The sequence below is a fragment of the Hippopotamus amphibius genome, chromosome 5 (genome assembly GCF_030028045.1).
Source record: "Hippopotamus amphibius kiboko isolate mHipAmp2 chromosome 5, mHipAmp2.hap2, whole genome shotgun sequence".
Classification (NCBI taxonomy): Eukaryota; Metazoa; Chordata; class Mammalia; order Artiodactyla; family Hippopotamidae; genus Hippopotamus; species Hippopotamus amphibius.
In genome coordinates, this window is record NC_080190.1 from 63208486 (window position 1) to 63223029 (window position 14544).

Here is a 14544-nt window from a genome sequence, read left to right on the forward strand (position 1 = left end):
ATTTTGTATCCTGCTACTTTACTAAACTCATCAATGAGTGCTAGCAGTTTTCTGGTAGAGTCTTTAGGGTTTTCTATATATAATATCATGTCATCTGCAAAGAGAGACAATTTTACTTCTTGTTTTCCAATTTGGATTCCTTTGATTTCTGTTTCTTCTCTGATTGCTGTGGCTAAAACTTCCAAAACTATGTTGAATAATAGTGGTGAGAGTGGACACCCTTGTCTTGTTCCTGTTCTTAGAGGGAATTCTTCCAGTTTTTCCCCATTGAGAACGATGTTGGCTTTTGGTTTTTCATATATGGCTTCTATTATGTTGAGGTAATTTCCTTCTATGCCCATTTTCTGGAGAGCTTTTATCATAAATGGATGTTGAACTTTGTCAAAAGCTTTTTCTGCATCTATTGAAATGATCATATGGTTTTTATCCTTCAATTTGTTGATATGATGTATCACATTGATTGATTTGCGTATATTGAAGAATCCTTGCATCCCAGGGATAAACCCCACTTCATCATGGTGTATGAGTTTTTTAATGTGCTGTTGCAGTCTGTTAGCTAGTATTTTGTTGAGGATTTTTGCATCTATATTCATCAGTGATATTGGTCTGTAGTTTTCTTTTTTTGTGACATCTTTGCCTGGTTTTGGTATCAGGGTGATGGTAGTCTCGTAAAATGAGTTTGGGAGTGTTCCCGCCTACTGCAATATTTTGGAGGACTTTGAGAAGGATAGGTGTTAGCTCTTCTCGAAATGTTTGATAGAATTCGCCCGTGAACCCATCTGGTCCTGGGCTTTTGTGTGTTGGGAGATTTTTAATCACTGCCTCAATTTCCGTACTTGTGATTGGTCTGTTCATGGTTTCTATTTCTTCCTGGTTCAGTCTTGGAAGATTGTATTTTTCTAAGAATGTATCCATTTCTTCCAGGTTATCCAATTGATTGGCATAGAGTTGCTTGTAGTAGTCGCTCATGATCTTTTGTATTTCTGAGGTGTCCATTGTTACTTCTCCTTTTTCATTTCTAATTCTGTTGATTTGCATCTTCTCCCTTTTTTTCTTGATGAGTCTGGCTAATGGTTTATCAGTTTTGCTAATCTTCTCAAAGAACCAGCTTTTAGTTTTATTTATTTTTCTTATGGTTTCTTTCCTTTCTTTTTCATTCATTTCTGCTCTGATCTTTATGATTTCTTTCCTTCTGCTCCCTTTGGGGTTTCTTTGTTCTTCTTTCTCTAGTTGTTTTAGGTGTAAGGTTAGGTTGTTTATTCAATAATTTTCTTGTTTCTTAAGGTAGGACTGTATTGCTATAAACTTCCCCCTTAGAACTGCTTTTGCTGCGTCCCATAGGTTTTGGGTTGTTGTGTTTTTGTTGTTGTTTGTTTCTAGATATTTTTTGATTTCCTCTTTGATTTCTTTGGTGATTCCTTGGTTGTTTAGGAGTGAATTGTTTAGCCTCCATGTGTTTGTATTTTTTGCAGTTTTTTTCCTGTAATTGATATCTAGTCTCATGGCGTTGTGGTCTGAGAAGATGCTTGATATGATTTCAATTTTCTTGAATTTGCTGAGGTTTGATTTGTGACCCAAGATGTGATCTATCCTGGAAAATGTTCCGTGTGCACTTGAGAAGAAAGTGTAGTCTGTTGTTTTTGGATGGAATGTCCTATAAATATCAATTAAGTCGAGATGGTCTAATGTGTCATTTAAAGCTTGTGTGTCTTTATTGATTTTCTGTTTGGATGATCTGTCCATTGATGTAAGTGGGGTGTTCAAGTCTCCCACTATTATTGTGTTCCTGTCGATGTCCCCTTTTATGGCTGTTAGCATTTGCCTTATGTATTGAGGTGCTCCTATATTGGGGGCATAGATATTTACCATTGTGATATGTTCTTCTTGAATGGATCCCTTGATCATTATGTAGTGTCCTTCCTTGTCTCTTTTAATAGTCTTTACTTTCAAGTCTAATTTGTCTGATATGAGTATTGCTCCTCCAGCTTTCTTTTGACTTCCATTTGCATGGAATATCTTTTTCCATCCCTTTACTTTCAGTCTATATGTATCCCTTGGTCTGAAGTGGGTTTCTTGCAGGCAGCATATAGAAGGGTCTTGTTTTTGTATCCATTCAGCCAGTCTGTGTCTTTTGGTTGGAGCATGTAATCCATTTACATTTAAGGTGATTATTGACATGTGTGTTCCAATTACCATTTTCTGAACTGTTTTGGGTTTGTATTTGTAGGTGTTTTCCTTTTCTTGTGTTTCCTACTTAGAGAAGTTCCTTTAGCACTTGTTGTAAGGCTGGTTTGGTGGTGCTGAATTCTCTTAACTTTTGCTTGTCTGGAAAGCTTTTGATTTCTCCCTCAAATCTGAATGAGACTCTTGCTGGGTAGAGTATTCTTGGCTGTAGGTTTCTCTCTTTCAGGACTTTCAGTATATCCTGCCATTCCCTTCTGGCCTGCAGAGTTTCTGTAGAAAGGTCAGCTGTTATCCTGATGGGTTTTCCCTTATATGTTGTTTGTTGCTTTTCTCTTGCTGCTTTTAATATTTTTTCTTTGTGTTTAATTGTCGTTAGTTTGATTAATATGTGTCTTGTTGTATTTCTCCTTGGGTTTATTCTGTATGGGACTCTCTGTGCTTCTTGGACTTGGTTCATTATTTCCTTTCCCATGTTGGGGAAGTTTTCCACTAGAACCTCTTCAAATATTTTCTCAGACCCTTTCTTGTTTTCTTCTTCTTCTGGGATGCCTATAATTCAAATGTTGGTACGCTTAATGTTATCACTGAGGTCTCTGAGACTGTCTTCTAATCTTTTTATTCTTTTTTCTTTTTCCTGCTCTGTGGCGTTTATTTCCCCCATTCTATCTTCCAACTCACTTATTCGTTCTTCTGTCTCAGTCATTCTGCTGGTCATAGCATCTAGAGTATTTTTAATTTCAGTTATTTTGTTATCCATTGCTGTTTGTTTTTCTGAGTTCCTATGAACTGTTTCTTGTACTTTCTCTATTTTGTTATCGAGATTTTGTATCATTTTTACTATCATTACTCTAAATTCTTTTTCAGGCATTTTTCCTATTTCCTCCTCAGTTATTTGGTCTTGTGGGTTTTTTTCCTGCTCCTTTGCCTGCATGGTGTTTCTTTGTTTCCTCATGGTTGTCCAAACTTTTGGGGTTGCTTGTCCTGGCGATAGAGGTGTTTATAGAAGACTGTCCAAGCCTCAGACTAATGTCCAAGTATTGGATTAAACGAATATTAAGTCTAGGAAACACATACATGTATAAGACACAGAATTACTGAATCCGTTAGGACATAAGGCTCTAGAAAGACCTGACAGAACCCCAGTGTGCTATCAGATATTCAGAGAGAAACCCAACAGAAATTGACAACTGAAACAGAACAAATCAGAGACAAAAGCAAAAGCAAACAAACAAACAACACCTTACACATACAAACATTAATCCAGGGAGATTTTGTAAGCTAGGATCAAATATAGAAAAGAGCCAGAGTACCACCAGAGAGAATGGAGATTCTCAGAATGTAATTAGACAACTGTACTAAGAACTAAGATAAAGACAAAAGCCTAATATTAAATACCACGGCAGTGCGTCATCTGGAGAATAGAGCAAGGAGTCTGAGCAGACCGATAGTGTTGCTTATAAGTATGTTAAGATAAAATAAACTTAAAAAGGCTGGAAGAAAGGGGAACAGAAGAGCGTAATGTGGTTGGAAATATGCAAATAAAAAGAAAAGAATAGAAATGTATAAAAGATAGGGATGAAAGGAAAGTATGAAAGATATATTGTCCGTACTACCAAAAACTTAGCTAGATATAGAAGTATATAAAAAGGCAAAAAAAAAAAAAAAAAAAAAGAATAAAAAAAATCATTAAAAAATTATGTTATAAAACTTTAGATCCTTTAGGGCTAAGATCGTATTTAATAAAGAAAAGAAAAAAAAAAAAGAGAGAGAGAGAGAAAAAGAAAAAAAAAAAAATCCAGAACTGATCCCAGAATGGACCAGTTCAATAGGTAATGATACTACTATTTCTGTTTCCTTAGCGTCTCAGCTGTAAGTGTCCTTCTCCTTGCCTTGGGTTTTTTTGCATTATTCTGTGACCAGCAGAGGTTCCTTTATTGTTCGTCTGTAAGCGTCCGTGTGTGGGGAGAGAGAGGGTACAATAGTGGCTCCTTCTCCTGGGAGTGAGTGAGCAGTGGCGCACTGTTGTCTCAGTCAGGCTTGGAGGTGCCTGTTGCAGAGGGTCGCTGGTGGCTCAGGCGTAAACAGAAAGTCTGAGTTGGGCCTCTCTCGGGTTTTTTTGTTGTTGTTGCTGTTGTTGTTTTTTCTTTTTCTTTTTTTCTCTCGGCAGCCTCCCTGCTGCTGGCGTTGCAAGGGGTTTTAATCTAGCTCCACCCGAGCTCCTGAGGGTGCTTGTTATCCCTGAGCGCCTTAGGTGGCCCACGGGCGTCTCTCCACTGCCTGTTGCAGAGGCGCAGAAAGAGAGAGAGAGGCTACGCGCGCGACTCCTCCCCCCCGCCCGTGAGCCTGCAGCCTCCAGCCGCCATCATGGCCGGGCAGCTCTCAGGGACGGGCACTCCTCTCCGCGGACCTCCTCCCTCCTGTCCTGTCGTTCCGTCACCCTACCGGCAACAATGTTTCTCACCCTGAACCAGCTCTCCAGTTCCCACGCTCCCACTCCCGGACCCTCCATTCAGCCGCGGATCGATGTGTCGGTCCGGGAACGCTGAGCTGCGCTGTGGACCCTCCGTATGTTTCTCACTCCCTCCCGTCTGCCACAGCTCCGCCGCTTCACCCTCTTTGCGCCGTCGTAGATGCCTCCCTACCAGCTATGTCGGGCTCCCCGCAGTCCTTTCTGGTGTCCGAGGCCGTCTGCTGGTGTTCAGCTGGTTCTCTGTGGGAATTACTGCGTCCTTCCGTGCATTCCCAATGCATCTGTGGAGAGGAATGCACTCCACGTCTCTCTGCTTCGCCGCCATCTTTTCTCCCCCCCTAATTCACTGTTATTAAACTGGAGCCTGTTGATGTGGTGGTAAGGTGTTGGGCAAGGGAAGTGTTGTATAATCCTGTGTTAAATCTCAGTATTTTAATGGTTTTGAGTCCCTAGGTTGTGACTTCCTTCGTAAGTGTGTAGTAGTCTTTTTTTCTTCCTTTCCTCATGTGAGACAGGAAGCTAAATAGGGCTGGAGTTGTCTAATTGCCCTTTCCCTGGGTCAGATAAAACTCTGGTGAAGTAGTTTCCCTTACAGAAGAGACCTTTGTTATGGAGAATACTCTGGATATATTTTAATATGGTTACCTTTCCTTTCTCCCTGCCTAAGGCTGTTTTTCTCCTGTTTTCACCCTGAGAGCCTGATGGAGCTCCTTGACTTAAAATCCAAGGACGTGTGGGGACCCCCTAAGACTGGGTACCCAGGAGTTTTTAACTCTCTGGTTAGTTCACGCTCAGCCTCCAACAATTTTTCAAAATTGTCATTAAAGTGTTTCTACCAGTTACTGGCTCTAGTGGCTTCTGATGCCAGTAAGCTGATCTCAGCTGTGATTCTCTGTACTTGCCTGTTTCTGTAAATTTCCAGGTGGAGATTTGTCCTGTGAACTTAATTCTTAGAGGATCTAAGAAAAGTCATTGATTTTCAGTTTCCCCAGCTTTTTCTTCACATATGCCTTTACTATTTTTAAAAATTTATTTATTTGGCTGTGTTAGGTCTTAGCTATGGCACCTGAGATCTTCGTTGCAGCATGCAGGCTCTTTGTTGCAGTGCGTGGGCTTCTCTCTAGTTCTGGCGCAGGGGCTCAGTAGTTGCCGCGAATGGGCTCTCTGGTTGTGGTACTAGGGTTCTAGAGCACGTGGGCTCAGTAGTTGCAGTGCGCAGGCTCAGTTGCCCCATAGCATGTGGGATCTTAGTTCCCCGACCAGGGATGGAACCCGTGTCCCCCACATTGGAAGGTGGATTCTTAACTACTAGACCACCAGGGAAGTCCCTGACCAGCTTTTTTCTTGTGAGGACAGCAGTGATTGATAGCTTTCAAGCTCTTTATGTGTTCAAGCTGACACTGTAAGTCCTACTATGATTATTTTAAACAGTAGAAATAAATGAATTTTATAATATTTGCATACTTGCCTGATTATTTCTTTAGAATAAATCACTGGAAGTGGAATTTCTGGGTCAAAGACTATGAACATTTTAAAGATTTTTGATTCCAATTGTCAAACTGCTCTCAAAAATGTACAATTTGCTTCTGCTAGCAGTATGGTATAATTATTTCTGGATTTTTATAGCTATGAGAAGGTTTTAAAAGCCCATATGCCTAATAAGAATTTTTACATATGTGTATTCCATTACTTTTTAAGAGAGAAATGCTTCCTTTTAACCTAAATTATACTAACTCCATTTTTGCATGTAATGCTAATGGGCTGATTCTTGATTTCCAGTTTTCAGAAGCGAATTTCTGATTGCCGATTTTGGCCTGTAGAGATCACAAGGGTTCCTCTGGTTACTGTACCCAAAGGGAAATCTGCTAAATTTGAAAAGGTAAATTTGTTTACTTAAAAATATTTGTATAAGAAATGCTGGGTCAGACCCAACCTGTTATTTTGCTTCTAATTCTGATACCAAAGAAAAATACGAACTGAGTGGCTGCTCCCTAGGGTGGTGAGCTCATCCTGATTTGCTTAATAGTTTCCTGGTTTTAGTGCTGAGAGTTTCATATCCCAGGAAACTCCCTTGTTCCTGGCAAATCAGGATGACTGGTAACACTAGTTCCCTATTGTCCACTAAAAGTTATTTCAGCTTTATTCTCAGATATCCTGTTTTTCTCTAGCCCTTTATTATAGTTTACCATGGGTAAAACCATGCAAAACAGCCTTTTAATACATCAGAAGTAGTTAAATATTGGCAATATGGTTCAATCTAATACATCTTTCTAAATTTATTTAGACTTAGCTACTTAAAATGTTTTAACCTGCTAATTAGAGTAATAGGATTTATAGATGTACTATTATTCTGAAAATATATCACTTTGATAAGTCTAGAACAAGTCCTCTACTGTTTTTTGTCTGTTTGTGATAAAAATAAATACATTTGTCCAAATGACTCTGTTTCCAGTTCATCCCACTGACTATGCCAACAGTTGCTTCCTATCATGCTGAAGAAGAAAACCAGGGGAAATAGGCCAACAAATGCCCACTGCAGAAGGTCTTTTTTTTTTTAATTGAAATATAGTTGTTGCACAATATTATTAGTTCAGGTATACTACATAATAATTTGACACTTGCATACATTATGAAGTGTTCACCATGATAAGTCTAGTAACCATCTGTCCCCATGCAAAGTTGTTACAGTATTATTGACCACATTCCTTATGCTGTGCATTATATCTCTGTAACTTATTTATTATATAACTGGTAGTTTGTACCTCTTAATCCCCTTCACCTGTTTCTCCCACCCCCTCAATCCCCACTCCCTTCAGGCAACCACCTGTTTTTCTCTGTATCTATGAATCTGTTTTTGTTTTGTTTTATTCTCTTTTTTTTTGATACCATGTATAAGTGACATGATGTGGTATTTGTCTTTATCTGACTTATTTCACTTAGCATAATACTGTCTAGATCCATCCATGTTGTCACAAATGGCAAGATTTCATTTTGTTATGGCTGAGTAATGTTCCATTGTGTGTGTGTGTATGTGTATATATATATATATATATATATATATACACCCCACATCTTCTTTATTTATCTTTTGATGGACACTTAGGTTGCTTCCATATCTATTTTAAATAATGCTGCAGTGAACATTGGAGTGCATATATCTTTTCGAGTTCATGTTTTTGTTTTCTTCGGGTAAATACCCCAAAGTGAAATTGCTAGATCATATGGCAGGTCTATTTTAATTTTTTGTGAAACCTCTGTAGTGTTTTCCATAGTGGCTCACCAATTTATAATCCCAGCAACAGTACATAACTCTTTTCTCCACATCTTTGCCATTGCTTATCTGTTGTCTTTTGATGGTAGCCATTCTGACAGGTGTGAGGTGATATTTCATTGTGGTTTTGATTTGCATTTCCCTGATAGTTAGTGATGTTGAGCATCTTTTCATGTGTCTGTTGGTCATCTGTACGCCTTCTTTGGAAAAATGTCTATTAAGGTCTTCTGCCCATTTTTAAATCAAGTTGTTTGGTTTTTCTGATGTTGTCTTGTATGAGTTCTTTGTATATTTTGGATATTAACCCCTTTTTGTATGTATAGTTTGCAGATATTTTCTCCCATTCAGTAAGTGGCCTTTTCATTCTGTTCATAGTTTCTTTCACTATGGAAAAACTTTTTAGATTGATGTAGTCCCATTTGTTTATTTTTGCTTTTGTTTCCCTTGCCTGAGGAGAGATATCCAAAAAATATTGCTGTCAAAGAGCATACTGCCTATGTTTTCTTCTAGGACTTTTATGGTTTCAGGTCTTACATTTAAGTCTTTAATTCATTTTGAGTTTATTTTTGTATACAGTAGGAGAAAGTAGTCCAGTTTTGTTCTTTTGCATGTCCAGTTTTCCCAACACTATTTATTGAGGAGGCTGTAGTTTTCATTGTATATTCTTGCCTCCTTTGTCATAAATTGACCATATGAGTGTGGGCTTCTTTCTTTGCTCTCTATTCTGTTGCATTGATCTGTGTGTCTGTTTTTGTGCTAGTACCATTCTGTCTTTATTCTAGCTTTGTAGTATAGTTGAAATCAGGGAGCATAATATCTACAGCTTTGTTCTTCTTTCTCAAGACTGTTTTGGCCATTCGGGGTCTTTTGTGGTTCCATGCAAATTTTAGAATTATTTGTTTTAGTTCTGTGAAAAATACCCTTGGTATTTTGATAGGAATTGCACTGAATCTTTCCACTGCCTTGGGTAGTATGGTTATTTTAACAATGTTAATTCTTTCAGTCCATAAGCATGGGATATCTTTCCATTTGTCTGTGTCATCTTCAATATCTTTCTTCAGTGTCTTGTGTAGTTTTCAGAGTACAAATCTTTTAACAACTTGGTTATATTTATTCCTAGGTATTTTATTCTTTTTGATGCATTTTTAAATGGGAATGTTTTCTTAATTTCTTTCTCTGATAATTCGTCATTAGTGTATAGAAATGCAGCAGATTTCTGAATATTAACTTTATGTCATGCAAATTTATTTAATTCATTTATTAGTTCCAGTAGTTTTTGGATGCCATCTTTAGGATTCTCTACATATAATATCATGTTGTCTGCAAACAGTGACAGTTTTACTTTCTCCTTTCCAATTTGGTTTCCTTTTATTTCTTTTGTCTGATTGCTGTGGCTAGGACTTCTAATACTATGTTAAATAAAAGTGGGCATCCTTGTCTTGTTCCTGATCTCAGAGGAAGTGCTTTCAGCTTTTTATCTTTGAGTAGGATGTTGGCTTTAGATTGTCATATATGGCCTATATTATGTTGAGATATGTTCCCTCTGTACCCACTTTGTTGAGAGTTTTTATCATAAATGGATGTTGAATTTTGTGAAAAGCTTTTTCTGCATCTATTGAGGTGATCATATGATTTTTATTCTTCAGTTTGGTAATGGTGTATCACATTGATTGATTTGCAGATATTAACCCATCCTTGCATCCCTGGGATAAATCCCACTTGATCATAGTGTACAATTCTTTTAATATACTGTTGAATTTGGTTTGCTAATATTTTATTGAGGATTTTGGCATTGATCCTCATCAGGGATATTAGCCTGTAATTCTCTTTTCTTGTGATATTTTTGGTTTTGGTGTCTTTGTAATATATAATATGCATTGGCTAACATTCCTTAGGTTTCTAAAGTAACATAATGTTATTACATGCAGATAAGACTTTTAATCTAATTTCTGATTATTGTTATAATCAGCAAAATCAAAGAGATTACTTTTAACCTTGTGGAAAGTAAATGTGTTTTCTTTCACTAAGTTGATTTTGTCCTTATAAAAGTTTTCTATGGCAAACCATACAACCATTAAAAATTGGGTTAAAATATATTCACTGACATGTTCTTCATCTTTGTAATGAGAATTTAGATGAGATTCGCGTTGGCAAATACATGACGGCAGACTGTCGTTCATCCTCCTTCATCCATGGCAGATATTACTGATCAAAGTACTCCTTTCTTTTTAGCCCAAATAAAGACACAGAATCTTTCTCAACACAGTATTCTAAAAGACCTCCACTAATTGATTAGAATTTAATCGTAAGTTAAATCCTATTTGTCGTCCCTGGCCCAGATGATTTGTAAGGCCCCTTTCAGTCATATGAACTAAAGCTAAGGCCACAGTCTGATTTCTTTTAAGCTTTTGTTGTTGTTGTTGTTGTTGTTATTGTTTTTTCAAAGCTTCACTTTTTCCTTAGAAGCAACATGGTGAAATTGACTTTTTGGTTGAATATATATTATCAATTAATTTGAGTATGTTGATCCAATTATTATCTTAACTGTTCATTAACACTGTTAGTATACATTATCTCAGTGATCATGGTATTATTAAACCCATTTATAAATAAACATAAAAATGAGCAGAGACCCAAAATGTCCATATAACTAGTCCAAATCAAGTAGCATAGCTAGTTCCTAAAGTCAGGTCTTTGAACTGCTGAATCAGAGATCTATAGCTTATGCTACATCACTGTGTAGCACCAACAGCTCTCTGTTTTTACTCCTTTAGACTGATGATGAAGGTCAGCTTTCATTTCATGGTGTGGCTTATGTTAATATGGTGCCATTGCTGTATCCAGGTGTGAAGAGGATTCGGGGAGCTTTTCATGTTTACCCTTACCTAGATAGTGCAGTCTATGAAAAGGTAAGAAAAATTTATATAGAAGGTATCATCCTAATTTATTCTTATATATGTGTTTACTTACATCTTTAGCACACATATCTATGTAATTGATATTTGGAACCAGGTGGTGTACTGCGATGTTAAATATAAAGCCTTGAAGTCTTCTGTCCTTGAACCTTAGAAACTTTAGGATAATGAAAAGCCAAAAACTGGAAACATCCCAAATCTCCATCAACAGGTGAACAGAAAAACAAATTATGTGGTATAGCCATACAATGGGATACTATTCAGCAATAAAAAGGAATGAGCTGTGAATACATGCAATGTGGACGAATCTCAAGTGTATTATGAAAAATGAAAGGAACCAAACAAAAGAGTACATACTGTATGATGCCAGTGAAATACCATTATCAGAAAGTAGTGGCAGAAAGCATATCAGTGGTTGCTTAGGAACAGGGATAGAGGGAAGAATGGATTATAAAAGAAATATGAGGAAAGGTTTTTTTGTTTGTTTTTACATAAACTCTATCTTTATTGTTTTGGGAAAATTATAAATCTATTTTTATTTGTTCACAATAAAGCATTATAATTTTTAATAACTGGCTTGGGGTACAATTTCATTTACTAAATATTCTATTCAATAAACAAATATTGATTCAATACTATATGGCAAGGATTATTTTTGGCTCTGAGTACACAAAGGTAAATAATAAAAATATAGTCTATATCTTCCTTCAGATTTTTTTGATGAAGAGAAGATATTTTGGCTGAGACTTTAAAAAGGAGAGGTGCAGGATGCACAGGAAAGTTTAAAAGATGATGGAAATATTGGTTATTCTGATTGTGATGATGGTTTCACATGTGTATACACATGTCAAAATTGATCAAATTGTATACTTTAAATATGTAGTTTATTATATAGGCATACCTCATTTTATTGTGCTTCACTTTATTACTCTTCACAGATGTTGCATTTTTTTACAAATTGAAGGTTTGTGGCAACTCTGAAATGAGAGCAAATCTATCGGTGATATTTTTCCAACAGCATTTGCTCACTTTGTGTCTCGGTGTCACATTTTGTCAATTCTCACAATATTTCAGACATTTTCATTATTATATTTGTTATGCTGATCTGTGATCTGTGTTGTCACTAGTGTAATCATTTTGGCATTTTTTAGCAATAAGTTATTTTTAAATTAAGACCTGTACATTGTTTTTTAAGACAATGCTATTGTACACTTAATAGATTACAGTATGGTGTAAACATAACTTTTATGTGCACTGGAAAACCAAAAAATCCATGACTTGCTTTATTGCAGTTATTTGCTTTATTGAGGTAGTCTGGAACCAAACCTGTAATATCTCCAAAGTAAGCCTATATTTCAATTTTACCTCAATAAAGTTGGACATAAAATCTTTAGAATAGTGCAAGAAGTCTTCTGTGTTAAGTATGCAAAAACTTAAATCCATGTACTGATTAATAGTTGTAATATGGTTCTTTCAATTTTCAGATGTTAAAATACACATTATTTATTTATTTATTTAAGCAAAAAAATTTTATCATGTTTCTTCTTAGGAAAAATGAGGCTTTATAAAACACAACAGTAATAATAACAACAAAAACACATTTTACTATCTCATCATTATTAGACAGCTGTTTCTCAATAATACAGTCATGAAAGACCCATCATCTATTTGAAAACCAACTGAGTAATAAACTCTATATAAGTATCCTTTGAATCAGAAGTCAAACTTATAGGGATTTGTCTAAAATAAATAATTTAATATTCATAAAAACTTTGGATCAATAATAACAAAAGTAAAATTAAGATTAAATGTCTAATAATAGAGAAAGGATTAGTAAATTATTGTAAATAAAAATGGTGGAATATGCATCCATTAAAAAGATAATCATTGGAGACTTCCCTGGTGGTCTGGTGGTAAAGAATGTACCTTCCAATGTGGGGGAGGTAGGTTCAATCCCTGGTCAGCAACATGCTGTGGGGCAACTAAGCCCGCTTGCCACAACTACTGAGCCCACACGCCTCAACTAGAGAGCCTGTGTGCTGCAAACTACAGAGCCCACACACTCTGGAGACTGCACGCCACAACTAGAGAGAGAAAACCCATATGCCACAACTAGAGAGAAGCCCGCATATCACAACGAGAGATACCACATGCTGCAACAAAGATCTTGTGTGCTGCAACTAAGACCTGCCAAGAATATGCACCCAAGGATAAAATAAAATTTAAAAAAAAGATAATCATTAATGCTTTGTAGATAGTTAAATGAAAAAATTAAAGCAACAATTTTACATATAGCATAAATCATGATAAATTCCAAACAAGTTTATTAAAATAAGTTAAATGTGAAGTCTATAAAAATAGAAGTCACTATTAATTAAAGATATGAATTGAGGGAAGACTTCCTGTGCTTGAAAACAATGAAAGATATAAAAGATTTAGATTGCCAAAAAATAAAAATCTTCTATACATAGAAGAAACCATCATAAACAAAATTACAATGTAACTAAAAAATTGGGGAAAATATTTGAATACATATCAGAAGATGGGTACTATTCCTAAAATATGAAGCACCTTATCTTATCAATCATATCAAGATATTTTTGGTAAATCTGAGGGAAACAGTATATCATAATTGACAGGTTATAGGTTTTGGGACTTCCCTGGTGGCACAGTGGTTAAGAATCCACCTGTCAATGCAGGGGACATGGGTTCAAGCCCTCCTTCAGGAAGATCCCACATGCCGCAGAACAGCTAAGCCCAAGCACCACAACTACTGAGCCTACGTTCTAGAGCCCGAGAGCCACAACTACAGAAGTCCATGTGCCTAGAGCCCATGCTTCCCATCAAGGGAAACCACCGCAATGAGAAGCCTGTGCATCGCAACGAAGAGTAGCCCCCACTTGCTGCAGGTAGAGAAAGCTGGCTCGCAGGAACAAAGACTCAATTCAGCCAATAAATAAATAAATAAATAAAAATTTAAAAAAAAAGGTTATAGGCTTTGATGTCAGGCAGTTCCTAGACTGAATTCTGGAACTGCCAGACTAGCTGCCATTTACTGACTTTGGGCAAGTGACTAAATTTCTCTCAACTTCATTCATCAGTAAAATGGAGACACTGCTTGTTTCCTAGAATTGTTTTAAGTATTAAATGAGATAAAACCTGTAAAGCACTAGGGATATAGTTGACACACAAATATTTTTACCTATTACTTTTATTATATCCATATGAAGGAGGATATTGTGCATATATTAAAAATTAGTCTTATGAAAACTTTAAAAACATGAAAGGATGCACATGATAGTCTGTTAAATGAAAAAGGGTTTAAAACTCTATCCACTGTGATCACAACTTTTTAAAAATATGTAATCATAATTTTTAAAATATATGAAAATATCAGGGAGGAAACATTTCTGGCCATGTCTGAATGAGGAGGCTGTTAAATTTTCTCCCCCTAAAATCAACGATAAAGATGGACAAATTGACAAAATGCCATTTTAGCACTCTGGAAATTGACCAAAGGCATCAACAAACCGAGAAGTATTAATGCATGAAATATGATGGTGTTTGAGGCATTCTTGCCTAGGTCTGCTCCTAAACCACCTCCCCCTCCCTCTACTCTAATTTAGCTTAATCTTGAGGTGATTTTTCTAGGGCAGGATGAGCTGTAAGGACCAGCAACTTTGCTGCCACAGAGAGGGCTCACA

The 14544-nt window shown here is 36.5% G+C and overlaps 1 protein-coding gene across 1 annotated transcript in view; it reads left to right on the plus strand.

Moving 5' to 3' along the window:
* The window catches only part of CFAP70 (cilia and flagella associated protein 70), a 106231-nt gene that overhangs the window by 32445 nt on the left and 59242 nt on the right, over positions 1 to 14544 (plus strand). The window contains 2 exon segments of the mRNA XM_057736046.1: positions 6434 to 6533; positions 10700 to 10834. Of these exon segments, the coding sequence (XP_057592029.1) occupies positions 6434 to 6533; positions 10700 to 10834 (235 nt within the window).